General features: G+C 42.7%; 3 protein-coding genes across 4 annotated transcripts in view; all 3 read right to left on the bottom strand.

The window, feature by feature from the left end:
* Positions 1 to 487: 487 nt before the first annotated feature.
* Positions 488 to 4,766, bottom strand: LOC121175721 (putative protein MSS51 homolog, mitochondrial). Its single transcript, XM_041029540.1, has 6 exons — positions 3,521 to 4,766; positions 2,839 to 2,988; positions 2,606 to 2,730; positions 1,914 to 2,477; positions 1,610 to 1,703; positions 488 to 1,013 (listed from the first exon to the last, which is right to left on the bottom strand). The coding sequence occupies exons 1-6, from the start codon at positions 3,535 to 3,537 to the stop codon at positions 809 to 811; spliced, it is 1,155 nt and encodes a 384-aa protein (XP_040885474.1). The 5' UTR covers positions 3,538 to 4,766; the 3' UTR covers positions 488 to 808.
* A 10-nt stretch (positions 4,767 to 4,776) lies between these two features.
* Positions 4,777 to 13,918, bottom strand: LOC121175720 (putative protein MSS51 homolog, mitochondrial). The gene is made up of 7 exons (XM_041029539.1): positions 13,776 to 13,918; positions 11,454 to 11,631; positions 11,132 to 11,281; positions 9,160 to 9,284; positions 8,302 to 8,865; positions 5,708 to 5,801; positions 4,777 to 5,051 (listed from the first exon to the last, which is right to left on the bottom strand). The coding sequence occupies exons 2-7, from the start codon at positions 11,609 to 11,611 to the stop codon at positions 4,844 to 4,846; spliced, it is 1,299 nt and encodes a 432-aa protein (XP_040885473.1). The 5' UTR covers positions 11,612 to 11,631; positions 13,776 to 13,918; the 3' UTR covers positions 4,777 to 4,843.
* A 587-nt stretch (positions 13,919 to 14,505) lies between these two features.
* capn15 (calpain 15) overlaps positions 14,506 to 26,248 on the bottom strand; it is a 36,873-nt gene continuing 25,130 nt past the window's right edge. For both annotated transcript variants that reach the window (XM_041067170.1, XM_041067169.1), the window contains exons 6-12: positions 25,476 to 25,601; positions 23,862 to 24,014; positions 21,363 to 21,524; positions 21,008 to 21,243; positions 20,707 to 20,876; positions 19,040 to 19,218; positions 14,506 to 17,794 (exon numbers count right to left, since the gene is read on the bottom strand). In XM_041067170.1, the coding sequence (XP_040923104.1) occupies positions 17,617 to 17,794; positions 19,040 to 19,218; positions 20,707 to 20,876; positions 21,008 to 21,243; positions 21,363 to 21,524; positions 23,862 to 24,014; positions 25,476 to 25,601 (1,204 nt within the window). In that variant the 3' untranslated portion in view covers positions 14,506 to 17,616. The remainder of the gene's footprint in view (positions 17,795 to 19,039; positions 19,219 to 20,706; positions 20,877 to 21,007; positions 21,244 to 21,362; positions 21,525 to 23,861; positions 24,015 to 25,475; positions 25,602 to 26,248) is intronic.

Below are 26,248 nucleotides of genomic sequence, written 5' to 3'. Positions count from 1 at the left end.
ATGAAGATGAAAACACTGATTTGCTTGTGTTGCATGGTTTCATTTCCTTAATTGAAAGTATTTTTTGATAAGGAAAATGTTTGAAGGACAGCAGCTGTGCGTGTGTACTGTATGTTATGTAATAAGTGATGCAAAGTTAATTTAGAGCCCAAACTCAAGTAAAATATTTGTATATCTATATAACATTTTTTATCTTAAAAAAAAACATAAAATCCTGTATAGCAGTATGTAAGTTTTCAAATCAGAGGGTGATAATTTGATATGAAACTAAACTACAGACTTTCTCACTCACAAGTTATGAACAGACAAATGTACCACATGTTGAAAATGAGCCCTTTAGTCCTGGGTGAAATTACGTCTTTAAAATAAAGATAAGAAAAGCTGTGGTTTGACCGGAATGGACAATACAGTCCTGTAATTCTTTTTTTTTTTTTTTTTTTTTTTCTTTATTGTAGAAGTTACATCAGTAGACGTTTGACTTTTTCTACAAAGTTTTATTGCCTCTCTGCTAACACAACAATAGTTCAGAGACAGTATATTCAAATCTTACAACTCCCACAGTTGCAGGACGTGAAACTAAGATAGTGAATGTAAATGTCAGAACCAACACTCCCAGCTGTTAAGAAAGTGAAATGGCAACAGCTTTATAACAATAATATATATGTATTTACATGCTATTTTTAGAAAAATGTTACAAGAAAACATGAGCATACAAAAACAATGCTTCATAGTGGGAAAAAAAAGAAAAGAAATCAGAGCTTCAGATGTGAAAGGCAAAAGGCTGTGCACACTGTAGCTCTTAGCTGCTTCAGGCCTCATCTGGTTCCTCAAACTCCACAGTCTCCAGTAGACCCTGAAAACAGAAGTAGTGGGAGTTGCAGTAGACAGGAGGCTTGTTGGGACATGAGCCCACCACTTCCGGTTTGAGTGAGGAGAAGGGGTTGGCCCCACTTCCCTTCATGTCCATCTCCAACTCCAACAGGATCTGCAGGGAGTAGGTCATCTCGGTGTCACTGTGACACAGAAGAAGGGACAAGAAGCGTCAGTAGCCAATGACACGTATACAATAATGGACTCTTGATGATTAGAGAGCGATGACAGGATAGAGAGTGAGTTTAGTTAGCAGTGGAGTTACCGCATTAATCAGACATTGAGTATATTTGCATACTTTCAAGCATGTGTGAAAAGACACTGCAGTAATGCAAATAATCAGTATCAATGTCAGGATGACAATTTGTATGCTGTTAAATGAAGGGCTTGTGCGCTAAGAAGGCAGGGCAATTTAAAAAATATATTCCATGAAAGATTTTTTTAAATTAATAGTACAGGATGTGATATTTAAATACACTAATATGATGTGAACACTTGAGCTATTTCAAGTTACTTTAACTCACAAATAAAAAAAAAGCACTAACTGCATTATGACTTTTAACTGCAATACGAAGTAGATAATAATCACAATATTCTCCAGCACAGTAGTTCATTAGTGTATTGTAATATCTAATCCGCAACCATTTTTACTGCTTTTTGAATATTTAGGTCTCTCTTAGGTCTAATTCTATTACAAGGAGTTTAACTGTGCATGTGACTACAAGTCTGTAACACTCACTTAAGAGCAGTGAAAAGTGAAGGAATCTCATAATCCCTGAGGAGCAGAAGCGTTGGAAGCCAACCCTGGTCCAGGCCTTGACTGGCATCAAACCCTTGACATAAATAAATGAATATAAATCAAAAAGAGCTCAGTATAAAGATACTGGATTTGCAGAACATGTGATATAATCTAAAAGTCAATAAATGGTTGTTTTCTCTGCAGTAGAATCAGCTTGGGATCAAAGTACTGTATGTGGACATATTTCACGGCATAAGACTGAGTCTCATATTTCATCTTTGCCTGTCGGGGAAGATGTCCTCACCAGGATGAAATCCAACAACCAGGTCTGGCTTGGCTGCTTCCTCTTTCTCCACCAGCTCCTCCCAGAACTCGTGGTAGAGGCCCTTGTAGGCACTGATGTAAACCCTCTGCTTGGGACCAAACGCTCTGAGAGGAGGCCTCACAATGGGGCCATCCACCACTTCTGGTCCAACCATGACTATCTCGATTCCCTGGTGTCCAGGAAACATGTTGTTCAGCTCGTCGTAGTCAGTCAGTCTGGCTGCCAGTGTCTCGCTGTGTCCTGCTCCCACCAGGTGAATGGTGAGAGGTTTGGAATAAGGGTTAAGGCCAAACAGCCTCATCCCCCAAGCGATGGTCAGAGGCCTGGAGAAAAACTCACTGCAGACCCTCCACAGAGACTGCTTCAGTTCTTCATCGTCAGGCCGAGGCCTGCCAGCGTCGGTCCACAAGTCTTTCAAGTTTGCTCCATTTAAAATGGGATTGATACGAACTGTGAGATCTCCCTGCATCGTAAGCCAGTCATCCCAACCTTTAACCTCTGACTGGGGCTTTGACCATTTTTCTGTGGGGAATGGAAGCTCTCCTGACGATGGGGAAAAAATAGTTTAGTAGTTTCCACGATCCTTTAGTGCACATTTCTTTATTCCTGTCTTGGAAGAATAAGAAGAATTCACCTGACTTTTCTCATTGTCTTTTACTTTGTGTTTTTACCTTTGAACACAAGCCACTCCACGATTCTGTCAATGGCAGCTAGACGCAGCTGTGAGCAGAACTTCTTGTGTTTGGGCCAGTCCTCCTTCTGACAGTCTTTACAGCAGTAATAAACATTTAGACATCTGTGCAAAGAGAGAACAAGAGAAGTCTCTGACATTCCTAACTGTAATGACAAAATAACTGGATGAAATCTCTTTTTTTTTTCTTTGTGTCTTTTTTTTTTTATTTACCTAGCACAACGCTTCAGGTTCTGTGGGTTTGATAATTGATTTGGCCTCTTCTCACAATGCACACAGATTTTAAAGGACTCCTCCATCTTCTCAAACATCTCTTTTTGGGACCGGAAGGCCATGGGTTTACCCTTGGTCTCCGGAATGGCTCTAGGAAGAAAAACAATTCAAACAGAAAAGAATGAAGTAAAGATTGAGCAGAGCTGACAATTTACTGACAGCCATGAACATCCCAAGCACCCAACGCGTTCAAATATGTTTGAACTGTGTCCTAACCAATAGACAGCTGAGGTCTATACAGTTCTATTCTTAGACTGGGACATTTGCCACAGCATGAGGAGGGGAGCAGAGGGGCTGCACAGGCAGATTCATAATGAGTTTACATAGAAAGTTTACATATAAAAAAAATGTTACAGAAAAGCAACAGCAAGGAACAGCAGGGAGCAAAAGTAATGAAACAGGCTGTGGTGGGATGCTAGTATTTCAAAATGCCATTCAAATGTCATACTGTCACTGTTAACGAGCACCAGGCAGCTCTGTCCTCGCTGTGCGTGTCTTCAGACACCTTTGATTCTTACGGTGTCATGAGGAGGTGAAATGGTAATGTAAATTTAGAAATGTTCTCCAAAATTAAAGTGCAAGGTAAAGGAAGTGCCGGTGAAGTGGGTAAAAACCTACTTACCTCTCAGCTTCTGTCATTTGTGAGTCTCACTCAGGCTCCCCTGTTACTTCCTCTGCTGCTCCTCTGGTTTGGTATCTGAGCAGCCTGTTGGGGGCCGCTGCTGCCAGATATAGCACCTGTGCTTCCCCTTCTAGAAAGCTCTGACAACTCCAGACCTTTCCTGACTTCACAAGAGCTAGACTCACATGAGCCATTACAAAATGTGCATATCTATATATATCTATACATCATGTCTTTAAATAAACACAGGTTTTCATGATGAGAAAACACCATCAACCTCCTCATTACTGTAGGACTCCCATATTTGCTTTTAATTAAAATAAGGTTCAGCTGATTAATTCTAATACCAACACACCCGAACATGGTCTATGACCACTAATGCTCCTGAGAACCACTATTGCAACACAGCCCACACATTCTGTGTGCTTCTATCACTTTCATCCACTAGAGGTCAGTGTCACACTGTAAAGGCTGTTTCACTAAGGCAATCCCCTTTATGATGAATTAAAACATATCTAGACAGAGGTGGGCATTAATCCAGCAGGAAAAAGAGCCCCCGCCCCCCTAATTTTTCATTGCTATAGCTCACCATTTGCAAAACAGAATTCTTATACTCTCCATGGACCCCATTTCCCCATTATAAAACCTCATGGGAATACTTCTTATATTCATTTAGAACTAATTAGGTGGAGAGATCACTGCGATAAGACAATGGTCTGTAAAATTGACATGAGTAAATCACTTTGATCATGTATTTCCTATCGGTTATAATTTGCTTTATATAATTTGCTCACTTGACTGCTGCTAAACTACAGCAAAATTAAGCAATTCTTCTTTTTGACTGGAAGCTGGAATCAATGACTGTTCTGAAATGGAAAGCAGGCATGCAAACTATTGCTTGAAATGTTTGCAGGAAGCAGGTCTGAGGGTGTGAAAAAGTGAAATATGCTTTGGCTGCTACAGAGACAAAATCCCATGATTTGTCCATGCCCTGTAATACAATGCTATCCCATATAATAGGCCTGGAATTAGTGAAGCATATAATGTTCAGTTTTGTTAAGACTGTATCATATCAGGTGATTACTTATCCCCTGGTAATTTTTAATCCTGTAGCTCATGCTTTGTTTTCTAATGTGATATATAATCCACCCTGAATAGAACTGAAAATAGCTGTCAAATAAATGCTGCTTGGATTTTTTGGCCCTTTTATTGTTGAGAGACAGTGGAAAGGTATAATTTCCCACAGAGAGAGGGAATTCCCAAAATCCTTTAAAGAGGAGACCCCCCAAAAAAACAGGCCCTGATTTTCTTTATGGTGGCCTCTTAATTGTCTGGACCTGGCTCCTCAAAGTCTTCTCGTGGCAGCAGTCCCTGGAAACAGATGTAGTGAGAGTTGCAGTAGACTGGGGTTTTGTTGGGACAGGCCTGGACCTGCTCTGGTTTCTGTGAGGTGAATGGATTGGACCCACTGTCCCTGATGTGCATCTCCAACTCCAGCAAGATCTGCAGTGAGTACTTGAGCTCCATCTCACTGTGGAGACAAAGAGACAGTGAAGGAATCAACTAAAGTTTAGTTTCATGGTCCTCATGAGAGACGGGGGAGAGATTAAACACCTGTTCACGCACTTATTTTGAAATCCACTTCCTAGAAAACAGTTTGAGAGAAGTTATAGAGGAACAGCATCAATAGAAGAGAAAGAGAACATCAATAACTTTGCTATATCATCAAGTCACAGTCTACGGGGAGAGTTTGTCAGGAGTGCCTGCAGCAGAGGAAACAAACAGGAAGGTGGTACTGAGCCACCAGAGGGAGGGAGTGTGAGGTGTGTTGAAGGTGTGGTGTGGTCTTGGTTGTGGGCAATAATAACAACTGCACTGAGGGACTGTGGTGATGAGGTCAGGCAGGTGAGGAGCAGGGAGACCAAACCTGATATGTGGGTGAACAACAAGACTCTGCCATAGAGGAAGTGCAGAGTTTGGACAGGTTCAATATTAATCAGTTATGACATTTTTTTCTGCAACAGTTTTGGAAAGCAGATGGTGTACAGTGTGAGTTAATGAGGCCCTCTGGCACAAAGAATTTCAAATATTCACTACTGCTCAAAGGGCAAGAAATTGTATTATGTCTGTTATAAAATATGAAACAGGTGGGGTTTTTTTTTTTAGAGATGCAGTCATGTGACTAACCTGTACATGGTGAAGAAGGAAGGGATGTTGTAGTCTCTGAGCAGCAGAAGGGTGGGCAGCCAACCTTCAACCAGGCCCTGGTTGGCGTGGAACCCTAGGTTAAAAACACATTAAAAAAAAAAGAAAAAGAAAAAACACCAAGTCACCACCAGCTGTCATCAGCTTTTGATCCAAATCCTGATTGGTGCACGGAAGTATGTGACGTCAGCTTTTTTCAGAGAAAGACACTGACACCAAAAAGCGCTTATTGAGCTGTCTGTTTCTCCCCACATCCGCCTCATAGAGACTGACCGAGAGAAAGTCACTTCCACTTCCCCAGTGAGGTGAAGATCAAATGGATTACACTTGATTAGTCTCCAGCTGGCCATGTATTTTTCTTAACTGAGATATATTTCCTTCTTTCTGCACATGTTTTCCATTCTGTCTAATTATCAGTCAAAACGACAAAGTTAATCTCGCTCTTCACCTCGTTTTAAAATGTCACTTAGTTTGCTCAAACTGAAAATTTATGACACATGCACAGAGACAATCCACTGCAGCAGTCCGGCTATATTTAAGCTGGGTTGGGTACATAATCCTGCAGCATATTAACTGACAGATGCCACTTTTCCCTGACTCTGGTTTATATCAGTAGTGTTTTTTTTTTTCTGAGCAGCAGGGTAGCATGCTGAATAGTTTGCCCTTCAACCAGATGACTGAGATTCAAGCTACCATGGCAGCAAACACTGCAAATCCATCCAGATTAATTGTCCTTGAGAGAGACAAAACCAGGAGGGCGGCAGACACAGAACTTCCCTATGCTGGTCAATAAAGTCTCACGTTATTAGTTTGTCCAAGAGAAAGATGCAATCACAGATTAAAATTTAAACACCATTCAGGAAAAAAAAAAGTATGCATGTGAGAAATATGAAAGCAAGCTATGAATTTATTAAAGTTTCAGCTGTTCTGTAAAGTACATACTGGTGTGTACAGTGGTTATGTTTTTTGCTGGAGAGGCTCGGAGCATGCCGCAGAGGCTAGAGAATTGTAAGGCCCGTGACACTGACACACAGATGGTATCATGTTATCCACCGCCTGCCACATCTTTCCAGGGAACTCAAAGTGCAGAAAGACAGGATTCTGATTTGAATAATGCATGCTGTGATATGAACATCCCTGAGGTTACACTTCTCATCACAGTAAAACATTTAACAGGGAGTGAGCGTTTAAGCGTTTCGACCTCGGGGAGATAAGGTGACAAAGAGATGTTACAGTCTGACTGTTAATGACTGCATTAATTGCTTGGTATCGGTGCAACTTTGGGCCATATGGTAGACAAAGTTGCTGATATTGATAATAAACTTACTTTGTTTCCTGGTTTGAAGAAAACTACGAAAATCTGGTTTATTTCATGGATAACAAAAAGCTATCTGAATGTTATGTTTGTGTTTTCAGTGGTCTATCTGTGTGGATGACATTACTTTGCCCAAGTCCATCTCCTTTGTGATAGCTGACAGTTGACATCATCCTCCCTCTCCTATTCTCTAAGGTCAAGCCTCTCTGTTTCCTTTGTTTATCAGTTTTTCACTGCTTCCTTGCAGCCTTCTCCTCTCTCACTCTCTCTCTCACTCTTTGTGACTTTGGCACACATACACACACCTTCCTTTTATTCCCTTTGTCATGCTGCCTGCACCCCTATCACCTAAACAGTGTTATAATGCAGTGCTCTGCCAGCTTTGCGGTGTGAAATGCAGCCAGGCACTCAGGCCGTTTACTTGCAGGATGACTGATTCATGTATATTTAGCTCCAGTGGAGCCTGAAGTGATTGCAGTGACAAATGAGCCAGGGGTTATGGGTGCAGCTGGGTCCGGGCTTTACTGCTGCTTTGCAGGTTAAAGGGTCAGAGAACCGATTCTGTGCAAGAGCTTAGGAGGTGTAGGGTTATACTGCCACTTTAATGATGTGGTTGTCTGGGAGGGTGGACAATCAGATAGACAGTCGAAGTGGTAAGTGTCGGTTTAACATGCTATTTTTCATGACGTGCAGAAAAAACTGCAGTCGCCTTTTGTATGTATTCCAAAAGTATTAACTATAGCCATAATCCAGAAAAAAATCTTTTTAGGTCAGAATATTGTTTGGATAGTGAGGTTGTTTAAAATCGATGATTTTGCAGATGACTGTGACGTGTTTAATGTCTGCCTGAGTGAATCTGAGGGGGTGGACTGAGGCTCCCCATTCAAAAAGGGCAGCTTACCGACGTTATGCTGAGTCCAGCAGTCAGAACCCAAGCTCCTTCCCAGCTGCTCCCATTAATTACCCAAATCCCCAATAAAAGCCTGGCACTAATGAATAGGCCAGATCAAGTGTGTTGTACGTCTCCTGCTTGCTCTGTTCTCTGTAGGAGGTTACTGTCAGACAGGCATGAGGGGAGAGAAGTCGCTGGTTCTCTGAGACAGCTGACCACTTAAAATAAGCTGTTTCTATTCATAGCTGCAGGGATCATTATATTCACTGCTGGTTGGTTTTAAAAAAGATGATTTCAAACAGACTTTCTCAAGATTTTAGACTCTGAACAATTCCATCTTCAGGATGGTACGATGTTGTATGTACATACCAGGATGAAATCCAACCACCAGGTCTGGCTTGGCTGCTTCCTCTTTCTCCACCAGCTCCTCCCAGAACTGATGGTAGAGGCCCTTGTGGGCACTGAGGTAGACTCTCTGCTTGGGGCCAAATGCTCTGAGAGGAAGCCTCATAATGGGGCCATCCACCACTTCTGGTCCAACCATGACCACCTCAATGCCCTGGTGTCCAGGGAACATGTGGTTCAGCTCATCATAGTCAGTCAGTCTGGCTCCCATGGTCTCATTGTGGGATGCCCCCGCCAGGTGAATAGTGAGGGGTTTAGCGCATGGATCCAGGCCAAACTGTTGAATGGCCATTCCAACTGTGAGAACTCGAGAAAGGAACTCACTCTGAATCCGCCATAAAGACTGACGCAGGTCAGAATCGTCTGGTCGTGGCCTGCTGGCGTTTTTCCAAAGGTTTGTCATGTTGGTACCAGACAAAATGGCGTCAAGATGTGACGTGAGACCGTCCTGCATGGGGAGCCAGTCGTCCCAGTTCTTCACCTCAGCAGGTGACTTGGACCACTTCTCCGTGGGGAACGGGAGGTCTCCTGTGTGGGTGGTATGTGACACAGAATGACATAGATAAGTGCTGATTCTGTCAGCCAAGTTCGCATGGTGTTTGAAAAGCAGAAAAATTCAAAGGCGGTGGAACTTTAATTAAAATTTCAAAATCACAAAAGTACTGCTCTGCGACTTTCTGTCACTTTTTGTCTCTCAGGCATATAATTTCTGCAGCTCAGCTTTAAAATATACCATCTCATTAATGTGATTTCTCTGTTTTGTGAACTCAAACAGCTATTAGGGCATTTTAATTTAAACGGCACTGCCTTTTCATTTCTCACCAGTGAACATCAGCCATTCCACTAGTCTGTCAATGGCCACCAGACGCAGCATCTTGCAGACCTTTTTATGCTGAGGCCAGTCTTTTCTCTGACAGTCCTTGGTGCAGTAATACACATTCAAACACCTGTGAGAGAACAACAGAGACAGAAGCAACACATGAAATGGAAAAAAATGTATATGAAAGGCATTGAAGTTAAAACAAAAAGGAGCACTTTTATTGACAGAGCTGTATAGTCTCCACTTTATATCCAAAAACTGTCATTGGTTTTACAATTTAATTTTTAGAGATATTGCACAGTTTTCCATGAAGGTTTCTACAGATATTCAAATTCTCATGACTCTTGTGATCAGCTGATCTTTAATCTAGCGCCATTATGAGGTCAGATTTTCAGTTTGTTCAGTGCATTGGTTCATGACCAAACAGCTGGAAAGCTAATGACATTCCCATCAGCCTCATTTGTAGTTCTTTACTGATAATAAGCAAATGTTTGCTTACAGCTAACATGCTAAACTAAGATGCTGATGTTCCAAACATCAATATGTCATATTTCTAGCAATGTCATTTGTTAGCATCTTAATGTGAGCATTTGGCTCAAAGTACTGCGATGCCTGAGTATAATCCTATGTAAATCCTTTAGGATTGAATCACTTGTAACATATATCAAAATAGCTGTTTTATTATTAGGATGTCTTGTTTGTGCCAGGATGTAAACCATCTTTACATTCCTCTAGAACCCATCTTTATATTTAAGCTTTTTATACAGTAGTAAACTCATGACACCGAAGACGAATTCTGTCCTGTTTTAGATCACAGCTGGCAAAAACATCTATTACATGACTTCTTTGTATGTACTGTATGTGGGCTTTTGTTTTGTCTCACGGTTTAGGCGGTGAGGTAATGTGCTAGACAAGAGGTCTGACATCCAGTGCCAGTTGGCGCTTTGAGAGACTATATTACTTTACCTTGCAATCATTTGCTGCTTTAGAGGCACCCACATTTACATAGAATAATTTATCACCCAATGTGTTCTGACATGGTGCACCTAGGGCGTACTAATCCTCCAAAAGAGGCTTACAAGTGGACAAAGGAATCAAAATAAGGTGAGAAAACAGAGGTGACTGTGAAAGGCAAAATATATAACACGTTTGCAGAGATGCTTCAGGCTTAAGAGTAATAAATAGAGAAAAAATTATTCCGAATGAGAATTAAGAATATAATGGAAAGTCTGAAGCGGGCACTGTAGGACTTTTGGTGGTTATTCTCAGATGTTAAAGGTCTGGAGGGTTTTACTTGTCAGCACTTCTGTTTTTTTGTCTGCCTAAATGTCTGCTGATACTGGTAACTTTTCTGAGAGAGGCAGTAACAGCTGAGAATGTCAAGCGAATGCACATGCATGACAGTGTTTGTTTGTGTGTGTATGTGTGTGTGTGTGTGTGTGTGCGTGTGTGTGTGTGAGTGAATCAGAGAAGGGGGGGCATGGAGAGCAATAGAAAAGAAGAGAGCCAGAACAAAAATGAGGCACAAAAACAACGAGGCACTTGTGATTATGCAGCATAATATCCCACTCCTTCCTCTCAATACGCTCCTCTTAATAAGCTGCAGAGTTGCAGAGAAATGAATCACAGTCAGGGGACTTGGCTATATTTGCCACTGGCCATTGTCCACATCTGTAGAGCTGTCCGCACCTCGGTGGCCTATCATTCTGCCTACTGATACAATGGCAACGGGTAATGCTTCACACATGACAGCTATTGGGCAACAATGTCACAACAATGTCCTGACCGGGTGATGATAGAGCCGAACAGAGAACAGTGTAGGTTTCAGTGGCCTAAAATATTCTGATTGTCAACAGTGATTAATGTTAATCAGTGTTAATGCTAGAATATTGTAAATAATTCACCACAGACCACCTACTAAAGTGAGCACATCTCAAGTATCACCCCTTAGTTGCGACTGTGCGCTGCACTCACTTCACACAGCGTTTCAGGGTCTGTCCCTCGGTGAGATGCTCTGACAGTTTGTTGCAGCCAGTGCAGAACTTAAAGGTGTCCTCCATCTTCTGGAACATCTCCTTGTAGTTGCGAAATGAGACTCCTCTAGTCTTTCCCTCAACAGCAGCCCTTGTTAGTTAGTGAACATTGAGAAAACAGGAGACAAATGAAGTCATGAAGCGCAACTATAAATGCCATATTATTGAATCAAAGCCGGATGTTATGAAAGCGAAACAAGAACTTTGGCTGATTAATGAATACGACACCAGTTTTAACAAAGGTCATTGATGTCAGGTTTTACCTGTACTCTCCGTAGTCCTTCATGTTGAGCTTGTTGAGGATCACCTTAGAGAGCCCAGGTACGTTGGAGTCCAGAGAGTAAAAGCCAGACTGGTCAGAAAAGACACTATCAGTCCCGGGAGCGTAGGACTGAGGGAGCGCTGGGATTTGGGAAGCCATGTTGTGGCCTTGGATTTCAACTAGAAGAAGAAATAAGCATTCAGATTTACTTACTTACATTTGCTTTATTTTTATAATGTTTTAAACACATATCACCTCAAGTTCGGCCTATTTCAGAGTGTGGACACACATTAAAACAGTCATTTAACACCTGCTGGAAATCATGTTTTAAGCTCCAGTGGTTTAACTTGTCGCCATGACCTACAGGTGTACTCCAGGGCACTATGACATCAGTGCTGGTTTTGGTTACTGGTGCAACAACAAAGTGCACCTCTGACCATAACCATTAGTGGAGCTGGATGTGGTCAGAGCTTTAAAAAAAACCTAAATTTGAACCTAGCTCAGCTTTTGCCAGACTGTAATTTGATGTCATCTGGTACTTGTGCAAGTGCACATTCCTCGCAGATCACAGTGTAACACATGCTCTGTGTTTTTACAGTTTACCTTGTGATCATGACAACAAAAGATAAAATAATTACTGTGGTCATAACTTTGTTATGTTGCTAAATCCTGCACTATAAAATATTATGTGGTGTTTTGATGTACCTGAAACAACACGTCCCCACCATTTCAGCCTCCTTTGACATTCTAAAACATCAGATTCATTCATCCATCCATTAGTTTACAAGTCACTGTGTGCTTACTGGCAGATACAAAGCAGAGTCAGTGGACTGAGAGGGACAGGGACCCCCCCACAAGGTCAGACTGACAATTGAGAAGAAGCAGAGCTGGAAATGTGGACTTTAGCGGGAGGACATACAGTTCCAAGCCACACAGAGATATTTGTAGTATGCACCCTGACAACCAAGCAAGACAATGCTATGACCCAACAGAGATATTCTCTGCTCTTAAATGACTCCAGACAGGGTTTGACATGTTACTCAGGGTAATGCATCACTGCTGCCAGGACTCACAAAAGCTATTTCAGGACCGATAATAACAATTTAACAAATACACAGTTGTACACAAGTACACACAAGTAAGGTTCACCGGGTTTTCATGCATGACTTTTTCAAGGATGTGAGATTTTCACCAAGCAACAGTGAAATGGGCTGCAGAGGTGGAATAGATTCCTTCCTATTATACATTGTGTTAATCTCAAGGTAGACATAGGTATGTTTTCTCAACATAGATACGGTGGTGTAAAGTAGACCGTGCTTGCCTTTGAGCTTTAAAATACACCCTCTTGCACACTCATACACTCCAGCCCGATGCCCTGATGGCAGAACCTCTCACAACAAGAGGATCACCCAAACCACAGAGAAGCTGAGGCCACATTAAGCATGTTCTTCGAGCTGCGTCACAGTGCCTCTGCCCTTGACAAAAATCCTCCGTATCCACAACCTTTGCCCCCCGCTACTTGAGTGTCACATGATTTATTAACTTGGCTTGGCATGAGGGAAAATAAGAGGAGAGAGAAATGTGATCATCTGATGGTGGTGGCTTCTGTAGCTCACATGCCTCCTTCAGTCTTTCTTTAGATTTTACTGGAAACTAACATCCAAGACTCAACTGTTTAGAATCATGTATTCTAGCAAGTATGCTACATTTATTCCAAAGTGCCTTTTTTCCCCTGATCATTGTGATTGGACACATTTACCTGTCTCTAAAGTGCAGCAGTACTTAACTTGGCCTTGAAAACACGCCAAACTTCATTTAACTCCATGCAGCTTAGAGCAATAACCCTATTCTTAGCTTGAGTATGGCACAATAAATACCTTACTTTATCACAGAGAGACACTCTTTTGTAATCTCAACACTCCTCATTCCTGCTTTACATGAAAACAACTTCTCTTCTACTTTTAGGAACTCTGTCTCTTTTCAATTTCATACCAAGTTTTGCTAGGGAATGACTTAGCCTTATCATGTCTGCAGACAAAATTAAAAGGCTGATATCTAATTAGTTCTTGCGTATCTACAGAGCACCAGGGAGGCCTGAGGTTGGAAAAGGAACAGATTTCCCAAGAGAGGGCAGGTTTTTGCTTTTCCTCTTCTCACACATCTGGCCATGACCGTTTTTTGAGCATGCAAAGTCCCCTCACTGACTATCATCTGGCCACAGCACTGTCACATTTTCACCATGCCTTAACATTAACAACTAAGAGCAAGATGACTTGGTTGTGTCACTACACAGAGACATGGACAGATATTTTAGCAGTCGTACCTTTGGTTCCAGGCGAGCAGAGTGGCTTCTAGATGATGAGTTTTCCTGGTTCAGGACAGAAGAAAGTGATTGACAGCTCCTTATGCTGGACGAGAACACTTCATGGAGCCTTCATGGTGTCTCTGCTGGTGTCTTGAAAACTTACCCCTGCAGAGCCAAAGTAGGAGAAGGGTGGGTTGAGGACTATGGAGTGCTCCTGACATCTGAGGTTAGGGGGGGGTGCTGGGGAGAGGGAGAGGGAGCTGGATAGGTTGGGGAGATGGTTTGCCTTGGAGGAAGGTGGGGGCTGAAGAAGAGAGGAATGGAAAGCAGGACAGAAGTACATTTTTAGAAAAAGATGGGTGGGGTGGAGTGAAGGGAAAAAGGTGGGGGAGGTTCAGGGAGAAGAGGTGGAGACTCAAGCAGGGAATGGACACATACACACAAACACTTAGGATTGATATGTTCCTCAAAAATATTCAGCAAAAGCACTCTCCTGGGACGAGGGAATCCAGATATAAGAAGATGCACATCACAGGCCATGAGGAGTGAAGAGGAATCAGTGAGAAGTTACACATCAGAAAGTGCAAAGTCTGAACAGAAAAAAAATCAAAACTAATTCCTCTTTCAACAGTTCTGCATGTTTGTCGGGCCATTTCTGTGAGTCACAAGCTAAGAGACTCTTTGTTAGTGTATAATGGATGTGAATGTCAATGTGGAAAACGTGTAATAATAATGACAAGTGTTGCTGTTTAATTTAAAAAAAATTTATTTGGTCCATTGGAACCTGAGATTGAAAATTAAACATACATATGTTTGTACACATATACTCATATCCCTCCCCCAGAAAAGATCAATAAAATATATCTCACATTCATCAGAGATCCATTTTTTCAGCATTAGGTTTCTTTTTTTTTTGTTTGTTTCTATTATTATACTTTATAGTTTTTACAAGTTCAAAAGGGTGTTGATTTTTTTCCCCCACATTTTTGTATCTTTTGTGTGGCTTAGGTTTGCAGTCTGTACAATTTACAAGGAAGAAACCAATGATTCAAAGGAGAGGAGAGAAAAGGCGTTGTGTTGGTTGCTCTTTTCAAGGAACCAGCTTTTCCTTGGCTGCAGCCTCTTCAGCAGCAGGGGGCGCCCCTGAAGCACAGAAGTGTCCCCACCACAACTCAACAGAAGAGGAGTGGGTTCACAGGACACAAGCAAGAGCCAAAAAATGACAATTATGACAAAAACAAGTATAAAACGAAAAAGCAATCTCATGTAAATGTAAAGTGATCCAGCGGTGACACTGAATTTTGAGGTGCCTTGTCTTTGCAGGTGTTTCAGTGCAGGTTGGTTCATTTCACATCAAGCTAATCCCTCTGGACTCAAACTAAAGCCTTAAATTATCACATTCCTTTATCTGTCATTCATCAGCTCAGTAATCAACAGTATTCATTAGACAACAGGCCTGCAAATCACTTACACAAATAAATTAGACACTATATTCACAGCGGCTTGGCTGCAATGACGCACGCACCCACTCACACTCACAGGGCAAACAGACATCTGAAAGTGGTCATTACACATTATGTTTCTTTGGAAAACATATTTACACTTACTTCAGCTTCAGGTTTCTTTTTAAAGAAACATTACGCTGCCTGCTGTAGCAGTTTTCTTACAAATTGTCCTGAAGATGACATGAAGTTTAGCCTACCAGCACTGGCAGACGTGGTTTGTGCAGAGTAAGTAAGACAGCAAAGCATCGGGACGCAGTGCTGCCACTGACCATCAGTGTTGACAATACCAACAAAAGGGACGATGCTCACGAGATGATGCACGGTTCAGCACTTGTTTTACTGAATCATCTCAAAGAGGAACTTCAATATTCTGATTCAAATTGTTACTGATAAAAAACACAAAATAATTTCTTCTATCAGCTTTCAAGTTTTTTTCCCCATTTTCACCACATAATAGTAAGACATCAACTTGTTACTATAGTACCGCATTAGTCTTCCCCCTCTCTAATAAAACATCTATGTTGCCATGGTGAGGGCTGAAAGATCCTTAGTGAAAGAGGAGTACTGGTTTTGACAGTGGAGGAATTGGAATTGAATGAGCGGGCGGGGGCCCTGAAAGAGGACCTGCGTGAGACAGCTGTGGGCAACGGCATCCTTTGAAACAATGCAGCTAAAATTCGGAGAGAGCTAAACTCTTTTCTGTGTCACAACATGTCTCCGGGGTCCCTTCTCTCTCTTGTTATGTGCGCACGCAGTCTGACAAAATGGTAATTTGTTATTACACGAGGACTCTGTGCTGTCGCTAATGTGCTGTCGGTGTATTCTTGCGGGAGGATGGCCCAGATGCTCGCGCCGCACCCAAGCAAACAAAAGTGGTCCCTGACCTCCCAGAGTAAACTCGGCAGCTCCTCTTAAGAGCTCCCCTATGGCAAACTGAGTGTTCAAACAGCCACTAGCTCCTCTAGTACTCCCTAAGTACACTACAGTGTAAATCGACATACTGGCAAACTGCTCAAGTGTGAGAAATAGACAAATACTCACTGACCTTCTGTACCAGATAAGGATCAGACATAAAATTTGGGCTGTCACAATCAAAGAGTGCAAGTAACGTCTAGTGTGTTCAGATTTAAACTGACTGCTAAACTGGATGAGAAAACTCAGGGCGCCTGAGGGGTAAACTACAAAGCCGGTTGTGAAATGACTCGCCTGAAGCTTCTAGACCCCAAATTGAGACTGAGTGAAAATTAATTAAAAGAAAGTAAGAGGAAAAAAAAAGAGGTACAATGATTGTTTCTCTGTAGGGGAAAAAAAAGCCAAATTTGTATGTTAGTCTGACCAGTAAAATGTCTACGAACTACAGAGATACAGAGAGATGCTATTCCAGCTACCACACACCTGTCACTGAATCAGCTTGAGGTTTTGCTTGACTCCAGCTTACTGTACAAATCATGAGTTTGGTCCTGAGCTAGTGAGCGCTAGACAGCACTGCGGTGATGATGGAGGGTGGAGACACACAGTACTGGATGAATGAATGGCTTTTCCTACGACTTCAAACACACAAATATGGACAAGACAGCAACAACGGTCATGTAAAAAACAAGTAAGACCGATACTGACAAGTGTATTATCTCAAATAAAAATAAAAATGTATGACTACGAGTAAAACTAGAACAAGTTGAGTTTGGCTCATTGAGTACCGTGTTGAGGGCTGGGTGAGATAAACCTCCCCTGAAGTGTCCCACTTTGTTTGCCATGTTTGTGCACGACATTGTGGGTGGGTGGGGGAGGGGGGTGTCCGATCGTTTGCAGGTGATTGGCTCATAGGTTGAGGGCCGGCAAATGGCTCAGTAGTTACAGCACACCGCCCTGGCTTCTGTGAAGCTCACCGAAAACAGGGTCACCTCCAAGCGTATGAAACCGAGGGCCTGACATCTGTTCCACATACAGCGCTTGTATAAAAAAAAAACCCTCCAGAATTTAAAGTAGTCTGAACTGGATCCTGTTAGACGCCCGGGTGAAGAATTGTTTTGTGAGTATGTCTTGGTCACTCCACGTGGCCTGCTTCCCTCATTTCATCCTGACATGGCACATCCACTTGGCAAGGGACAGAGCGTGTGAGGGCCGGATGAAAACTTTCAGCATTTATGGAGCATTGGGAGGGGAGCACATAAATGCTGCCCATTCATGCTATACATTCAGGTGTGTGTTCATCCAAAAAAAAGACACACACGTACACATCTTTCTCTATGTTTTAGGGCTGCACACACCGCTTGCCCACCCTGGCCTGGTTTTCCAGTGGTCTGACAGTTCATTGGATTAGAGTCTGCGTTTGTACGGGATGAAGTGGGCGGTGGTCATAGAGGCCGGGGCCGGTGCAGGCCATCAATGTCCGGGGTGAGCTGCGGGCTGTGGGTGGCTTTAGTGGGGGTCCAGTCTCCCAAAGAGGCCTGGGCTGCCTTGCGGTGAGCCAGGCGGTGTGTGATGGAGAAACCAGCGTTTCCTTCCAGCTGCGAAAGCACAACCAGCACCTGCCTGCAGAGGGAGACACAGAGCAATGTAAAAAAAAAAACAAAAAACATTGAGCCACTAAGAGACACCTCTGGTTTTGGGCCCTAACAGCTTCAGTCAAGGCAAATGAGGAACACATTGAGCATTCTGAATACAAATACTCTTCAGTTGTGAATTATGTATGATGCAGTTAAGTTATGGAGTGTATGAAAATTAGTGGCGTGAGGAGGGTCGGTTGAAGCTTATGTTTACTTTTAAAACAAACAAAGCCTTCCACAGCGGCGTTATTAATGTTTTCTTTGGACGCTTGCCTTATCTTCAAAAACTGCAATAGCCCCCTTGATCTGGGAACTGTTTATTAGTTGCTGGATCCTGTTGGACGCCCGGGTGAGTAATTGTTTTGTGAGTATGTTTCGGTCACTCCTTGTGGCCTGCTTCCCTCATTTCAAGTAGAGGGAAACAGGGATTGGAGGAAGACAAGTTCATCGTGACATATGGTGAAAAACAAAAATTTGCTCTCTTCGACTGATATCTGACTACACTGCAGCGACAATATACCTTATACCTTGTCCTGAGTATGATTACCTAGCTGCTAAATGTTTTCACCTGTTATGTAGTGCATAATAGTGAGTGAGTGGGAACATCAGAGAATAAGACTGTGTGATATTGCGGCACCGAGTGTTTTTTATCAAGTGAACTGACATAATCTTCTTGTTAGATGAGAGAAAATGACACTAAAAGACTTGGTGACTTTTTACAGTTTCCCATTATGCGGGACATAACTTCGAGGCGATAAGATCGTAAATTTTCATTAATGTGCGCAGTAATGTCTCTGTACGACTGAAGCATTCATACAGCAGACGTCCCAAGAAGCTAAATTCAGAGAGCGATGTGTGAACAGCTATTCTGCAGGTGTGTATCTGCCTGTGATATTTTTCAAGTCTTTAAAAGGGCAGTGTACAATTGGGATCCACAGAAAACAAAAGCTGCTACGAAAGTGCTGAGAGCAGCCTGAGGAAGATTATTAAGAAACACAGAGCGCTAATCCTCTGGGATGACTGCGTTTATATTAGTGTGTATGTGTGTGCAGATATAATCATATAAATGGGTGGATGTGTGCTGCACCTGTACTGAATGTTCCCAGAGCATTTAATCTCCTCTCTTGTTATCTATTCAGGTTATTCATACCAAGGTAAAATATAGCATGATTAAAAAAAAAGACATTCCCGAGTTGTGTGTATGTGAGGAAGACAGCGAATGGGTGTGTACCTGTGCAGAGGCGGTACACTGTCAATGGTCTTGAGGCTGCCGCGTGTGGACACCACATTGAAGCTGTCAGTGCAGTCACAGGAGACGTGGAGGTAGTATTTGGGGTGGCGGTTCTCCACCACCACGATGAGCCCCGCCCAGCCGTGGGTCAGGTAGTAGCACGTCATGCCTTCGCGGCCCTGAAAGGAAAAGAACGGTGAAAATGTACGTACAGCACATGACACCACAAAATGTTTGGGGCAATAAATGTAAGAAAGGACAGTTCGGTCAGGACACTCAGCTTGAGGTTTTAACCATTTATTGCAACATTAATCCACTTAAGCCCCCCCCCCCCCCCCAGCAGAGCCAGAGAAACACAATATTTCACACATTCTAAATGCTAATACATACAGAGAGCGGGGAGGGTGAAGGGAGTTGACTAAGAACAGGTAGTGGTGTAGTAGCGAGGGTGTAGTGGTTGATGAAGGTCTGTGGCCATATTTGATTGGATTTTATATGGAACATGCAACCACAAACAACTCTGGTGCCTGAAACCGCGAGGCTCCACGAAGTGAAACAAAAAGAAATGACTTTTGTGTTATGCAGGAACTCAACAATCGTCGGCCTGTGTTCCCTGCCAGCTTGAAACTCTGTGGGCAATATTGTGCTGCTCTCCCTCCTCTTTGGGGGCATTCTGGGATTTGTATTCTATATATAAATCTCATATTCCCACATATACATTACGCCCCGGGCTGGTGTAGGTGAGGAGAGTGGCATTTCCTTTGACAGCATAACAAAATAAGTTTTTTCCATCCTAACATAACATACAGGCTACACCGCCTTCTGCATTTTGTATTCAACATAATAGTAATCTCTGAAGGTGAGATGACTTTCATCTCTCATGCAGTGACTGCTGATGTGGGGCCTGTGATTGTAATAAAGTTAATACGAGTACAGCTTGACTGCTTTTGCGGCTGTCATTTCACCTCAAACCCTACTCTGTAACTAAAAGAAATATCTGTCAGCAGTACATCGATGTGGCTCCTAATCCAAAACTTTTTTTTCCTGACTCAGGACTGGCCAAATTATTTATTAATATCCCAAAAAGAATTAAAAAAAAAAAAAAAATCATATTGTTAAACACAAGAGGTGTGGCGGCATGCACACTGGAGTGCCTGGCCCACCTACTGTGAGTGGTGAATTCCTGGAGAGCTGAAGAGCTGAATGATTTAACAAAGACGATCTCGAGTGTTTAAAAAGCTCTGTCATCCTCTGAAATACCAGCCAATGTGACAGCACTTTTAGGAAAGCGCTGTTCGGGAGAGCCAGAATAATTTGTTTCCTTGGGTGTGAGCGGGTGTGTGTATGTGTGTGTGTCGTGTGGGTTGGATAATGTGCACATACTTGCATGTGTAAAGGCAGAACAGGATTCAGGACTCCGCTGAGGAAATCTAAAGTGTTATCTCAAAGTGGCTTACAGAGTTGCAAGGGTTCTGCGACTTCACAAGCATATATATTACATTCAGAGATGAACAGTGTTTGTGTGTGTGTGTGTGTGTGTGTGTAGGTGTTAGACAGCTAGATGGAAGGACAGGGAAAGTAAAAGCTGGGGACTGAGGATACAGATTTATGGGGTAGCTTTGGCACAACACTGCTTATTCTCTTGTTCTGAAATAAGAGCGTCTCACCTCGTGTCTTTCCCCTTTGTTTTCCGTAAGGAGGATGATGGCGTCGGCTAGCGTGGTAGCGGTCGCCTCCACCTGCTCCACCATCACCTGCCTGGAGCTATAGATGGCGAGGATGTAGCCTGGGAAGTCCTGGCTGGGCCGCCGAGCTGCTCCACTGGTAGGGCTGGAGACTTGAGGAAGGAGACAGTGAAGTGCTTCAGACACAAGCTAACAAATACTGTATGTTAAAAGTCAAACTGAAGGCTTCGACAAATGCAATGCAGATGCAGTGTGGTTGTGTACATTGCATCTGTACACCTACTGGGTGTAGCTGGACCTCCAGTGCCGCTGACATTCATCTGCCAGTGGTTGAAGGCGCAGCAGACAACAGCATACTCCCCCGGCTCCAGCATCACATCGCAGCCAACAAACTTCTTCACCGCTCGCTTGCTGTGGGCCAACAGGCGGCCCAGGGTCAGCTTGTTGCCGCTGCCGAAGGAGGCGCGAAACACCATGATGCACAGGTCCAGCAGGTGGCTGTCGGCTGTGTCTGAACGCCTGAGGAGGGAGAGGGGATGAATGGGTTAGAGCAAAGACTGGAGGGGTGAGGACTTAAGACAGAAGAAAAGGAAAGGAGATGCGGGGGAGGACTAAAAGCTGCTGTCTGATGACTGTACCTGCTTCCCTCCTGGAAGAGAGCAAACTCCAGTGCCGTCCTCTCCAGCACAGTGAGGGCAGTGACGGTGACCGGCCCGCTGGCCTTGCTGGGGAAGCAGCCCTGTAGCCTGACCTCTTGCCAGTCTGAGTGGATCTTACAGATGTCCACCGAGTCAAAGTACCTGTGTGAAGAGACGGCACAAAGGGGAGAGCCTTCTTTAGTCTATATCCACTACGGCATCAACTGAAAAAGTCTGTTATCACACATGGATAAGGACTGTTCCTCTGAGCCACCAACAATTTGACCGTCGGCCTCCCTCCTGTCACGAGCTCAGTCTATTTATATGCATCACAAGCAAATCTTTAACATTTGCATAGCCTCTGCGGGTGCTGCTGTACAAACACCATTTACCTCGCTAACATATAAGACCTCCTCCTTCAAAGAGGGAGCCCCCGAGAGACATTCTGTTTCTCACTTTGAGTCTGTTTTTCATTGTTTCATCACTTCCTAACCTCACTCTGACAACTGCCTTAAATCTTGCTTTTGTCTTCCTGACAATCAAGAAGAAGAAGTAGAGGAGAGGAGAAGGAGGGGAAGGTATGTTGAGGTTTTACAGTAGGTTTTGATCACTAGAGACAAATATGTCTGCTGCTGAAATCTTTTGTTTTTTAATGTTTTGAACTTGTATTTACTGTAATAATCCTTTTGAACTGTTACGAACAATCAGCATCCATCCTATTTGTCCACTTGATGCATATGAGTCGACATAAGGGTCCTGTAAATTGTTCAACAAGCTGGCCCCTTTTTTTTTTTCCTTTTTCCACAGTGAGACGAGCCCGGCCAGTCACAGGCTGTAGGTTTATTTTAGAGATTATTTCACTGTCAGAGAAAACAATGAACCGCCAGAAGACAGATGGGATTTTTGTCTAGCCTGAACACATTTTAGGTTGGAGTCGTTCAGGAGGACAGCCACCGTGGTCGTTCTGGACTTACTGCAACTCTTATTTTGTTAGGTGGGAGCAAAATGAATAACACACTGACAAAAACACATTATTTATCTTTAGGTGAACCTTCTGACCTGGTGGACAGGCATTGATCCGTTGGTTTGCCGACAGTAAGGAAAAACATTTTCAAGGCAAATGCAGTCCTGTGTGTGAGCTCACTTTTTGATAGTATTAAAATCAAGTTAGTTACACAAAATATTAGTGAAATGTTTTTGGAGAAAGTCACTCAGAGTTTCTTCAAACTTTATTAGATTGCTTTGCTTTTGGGTGATTTCAAGGCTGTGATTCAGTTCAGTTTTCTTTTTTGCCCCCACTTTGTCACATAACGGTTGCTTCAGTTATGCTTCAGGACAGTCCCGGGCACAGGCTCCCTGTTTTCTTTCAGATTACTTTCAGTTTTGTTTTCAGTCAAACTGTTAGAGGCAACAGTGTTTACTGACCTCTTCAAGGTCAGTGGACAAAGAAATGGCAATTTTATGAAAGGGGAAGATAAAGCTTGAAAAACACTAGTCAATACTTGATGCTCTGTGTGACTGAATGACAGGATTAATCTAATATGAAAAAACACGCTATAAGCCATGACATGTCTAAGCCTTTGCCTGCCAAATCCCTGGCAACCAAACCAACCACAAACAAAAACATAACAAACACAATACAAAAATAACACCATGGTGTGGGAAACAGTGTATGATGTGCTTGTCAACAAACACAATGTACTGAAAACAACAACAAAAAAAACCCCCACTGTCATTCAGTTTGGTGTCAATACCAGATGGTCAGTAAAATCCACAGAGTCATGAGATCACTAAGCCATCCATCAGGCATTATGTGCAGCCATCACAGCACAATTAAAGGACATTTTGAGAGTCATTTCACCTGCACTCAGTTAACAAAAGCTTTACCATTTGCTATTCTAAACAGCTGGTGCTGAGCAGATCTTCCCTGGGATAAACCCTCACAGGAAGTCATGCATTTTACATTTCTAACAGTGGTGTGTCTGGAATAAACAAAAGAAGTGGGTAAGTGTAGCGTTAGCAGCCACAGCCACCATGGCTCATATTTAATAAGCTGGACAAAAAAAAAAAACTGAGTCTGTCATTCCAGTGGGCTCAGATATCGACTGAGAAGACGTCTCTGCAAAAACACCAGAGCATTGGTAATTTATGTTGACAAAATATCCGGTTCAGTGTCAGTTACAGACGATGGCACGACTCCTGAGAGTCTCCAGGGGCAGACAGGCAAACCAAGAATGAATGAGTGAACGAACAGACTTTAGTTACTTTTAGATGTGATTTCCATCTACAGATGGGGAGCTTGTGGGTTACCACTTTGAAATACTGCGATCTCATTGTGGTTCCATTGGTCTTGGTGAAAACAGGCTGTACAGTTTAATGTATCTCATTCGGCACAATCTATTATGAAACTCATTTAGACCCACCGCTTCCTGAGGCAGAGAAAAAAGAAAAAGAAATCATTTGTTTCACACTCTTTTTGTGTGTAGACTTGGCTCTTACTTTATGAAGTCGGTGTACTCCATCCAGAAGACCCCCTCACTGCTGCCGTGAGCCATCAGCTCATGACGCAGGTGCTGCGGCCAGTCTGTCCACTCGTCCGACCAGCTGCCGTTCCACGAGAAGCGACCCCATGGGTTACGCAGCCGCAACAACCTGAAGCCACGGGCAAGGAGTGACAGGTAGGGAGGAAGTTGATCGACAGACGGGGGAGAGCCAAATACAGGATTCAGTTAAAGTTACAACAGCTTTCAGTCAACACAGCATCCCCATCTCTGCAGACTAATACTACTCCTCTTACCGATGACTGCCTACATTTTAACAACCCATTTCATTTTACTGCCTCCTCCCTACAGTGAAAAACTTAGGAGGTGTAATGGAAAACCATATTGGAGAGTCCCCCACTTCCCCGCCCCCACCCCCCCCCAAAAAAGTGCGGGTGAATCACTGTTTCCAAGCTGCGTTTCATCTCCTCCAGCTCCTAGCAGGAGGACTCCAACTCAATTTAGATCAAGCGTTGTGGCCCAATCTTCCACTCCGATTGCTTTATGGCAGTAAATTAAAGTGGCTGTGTGTGGCTCTTGAGCAAATTACATCTGGGATTTACGGCTACTCTCAACTTCCTCTCGCAGGTAGGGCAGAAGAAGCCTCCATTGTGTGGACTCACAATGCCACCTCGATCAAAGTGATCGCACTGAACTGGTGTGCACCTGTTCTCTACTGGCACCAACCCCCCTTTCCCCCATTTACCTATGAATCATTCAAGAAATACATTCACAAAGAAAGCATCTGTTCGATCAATTCTACATTTATGTTACCTTTTCATCAATATCTATAATATATAACATGTAACCTTACATTTGAGGCAAGAAGTGTTTATGAATATGCTTTTTAAATGTGTAAACAAAATCTTCACACCATTAAATACACCTGCAGACCACTGCCAGTGCAAACTTCCTGTATGATCCATTGGTTTTGACTATCAAATCTACATCACGGATCATCAGTCATGAATGGGAGATGTAGCTGAAGGAATAGGAGGAATTAAACGGAAGCAATTAAAAATGACGTTTTAGCCTTGAGAAAAATACATTATATGTACTTTAGAAGTGTATAAGGGCTGTTTTTCACCATTCAGTGTTCTCATTTAAATTATTTTCTTTAAACAATATAGAGGTCACTCCCAGATAATATTATGTTATCTGCGTGGGTTTACATTCAGGCCACCAATTTTAATCATTTAAATGCTGTTTCTGAGAAATCATATGGCTGAGAAATCATATAGCAAATCACTGTTGCTATAAAGAAGAAGCCAGCCACAGGGACGAAACAGAGCTTGGGCAAATTCAAAACACTCTTGTCACAGATGCCGAATTCATCCAAAATTGTCAGAGAATTAAAAAATGAACAGATTTAGGCAGAAAACTCAATTATTACACTGTTTTGTAAGTTTTGTACAGACAGTAACTTCTTTTAATTTTATGTTTCCCTAAAGTCGACTATATTGTCTGTTACAAAGATAAATAGATGTAAACAGGAAGATTAAGCAGGCAGACAGATGTAAAGAGAAAAACATAAAGTGAAAAGGTGAAAAAAAGACAGTTCATTCATGCATACCTGTAACCCTGCACATCTCGCACGTCCAAGATGGAATATGCATGTCTAGGCCGCAGACCCAGAGACTCGTAAACAACATCGTCTACCTTCATGTTGCCTCCTCCACAAGATGCACCCATCAGAAACCTAACAGACAAGGACAACACACAGTGTAAGACAAAGGGTTCACAACAATGTCACTAGCAAACATATGGTTGCAGCCATGCATCGTATCCTCGACAGACTTGATGGGATGGAGGTGACTAAAGGTCTGTGCAAACTACTTTCAACTTTTCTATTTTAGTTAATTGTGTTAGTCATTTCTCCACTTATTTAATCTTTATCTGTCCAGAACAAAAATCTAATCTCTTTTTCTTTGTTCTGTTCAAGTTAGGCAGCAATACACAGCGTTGCAGACAAACAGCTTAGAACAAATATCAGTTACTAGTCTATATGTCTAACATATGCCTGTTGATTTGTTATTGCTGCTCCTCTTTGCAAATGAACCTTGTCCTTGTTTAGTAAATCATATGTAGTCACGATTTTCCAGACTGGTCCCCTTTGATATATGAAACACTGCAGGTTTACTGACAGATGGACCTGCAGTTTGGCCACAGATGATTTGGCCCCTTTGGAGCGCAGCTCTTTTGTCTCACGTTGCTTTGAAAGCTCACATATCAAAGTGCCAATTACCAGACCTCTTTTATTACTGACATATGCTGCAAATTGGCATTCATCACCTTTGTAGCTTTGCAGCACCTCAGTGTTTGTAGCTGTGATTATTGTGAATATTG

The sequence above is a fragment of the Toxotes jaculatrix genome, chromosome 21 (assembly GCF_017976425.1).
Source record: "Toxotes jaculatrix isolate fToxJac2 chromosome 21, fToxJac2.pri, whole genome shotgun sequence".
Taxonomy (NCBI): domain Eukaryota; kingdom Metazoa; phylum Chordata; class Actinopteri; family Toxotidae; genus Toxotes; species Toxotes jaculatrix.
This window is presented reverse-complemented; position numbering and strand designations above follow the sequence as displayed.

Excerpts from the sequence above, each read along its gene's own strand:
- LOC121175721 (XM_041029540.1), bottom strand. Across the intron at positions 2,478-2,605 it reads GGAGTGGCTTGTGTTCAAAG|GAGAGCTTCCATTCCCCACA; the intron begins GTAAAAACACAA and ends CCCCATCGTCAG. Across the intron at positions 1,704-1,913 it reads GGTTGTTGGATTTCATCCTG|GGTTTGATGCCAGTCAAGGC; the intron begins GTGAGGACATCT and ends ATTTATGTCAAG.
- LOC121175720 (XM_041029539.1), bottom strand. The coding sequence starts at position 11,611 with ATGGCTTCCCAAATCCCAGCGCTCCCTCAGTCCTACGCTCCCGGGACT. Across the intron at positions 9,285-11,131 it reads ACCCTGAAACGCTGTGTGAA|GTGTTTGAATGTGTATTACT; the intron begins GTGAGTGCAGCG and ends GTTCTCTCACAG. Across the intron at positions 5,802-8,301 it reads GGTGGTTGGATTTCATCCTG|GGTTCCACGCCAACCAGGGC; the intron begins GTATGTACATAC and ends TTTTTAACCTAG.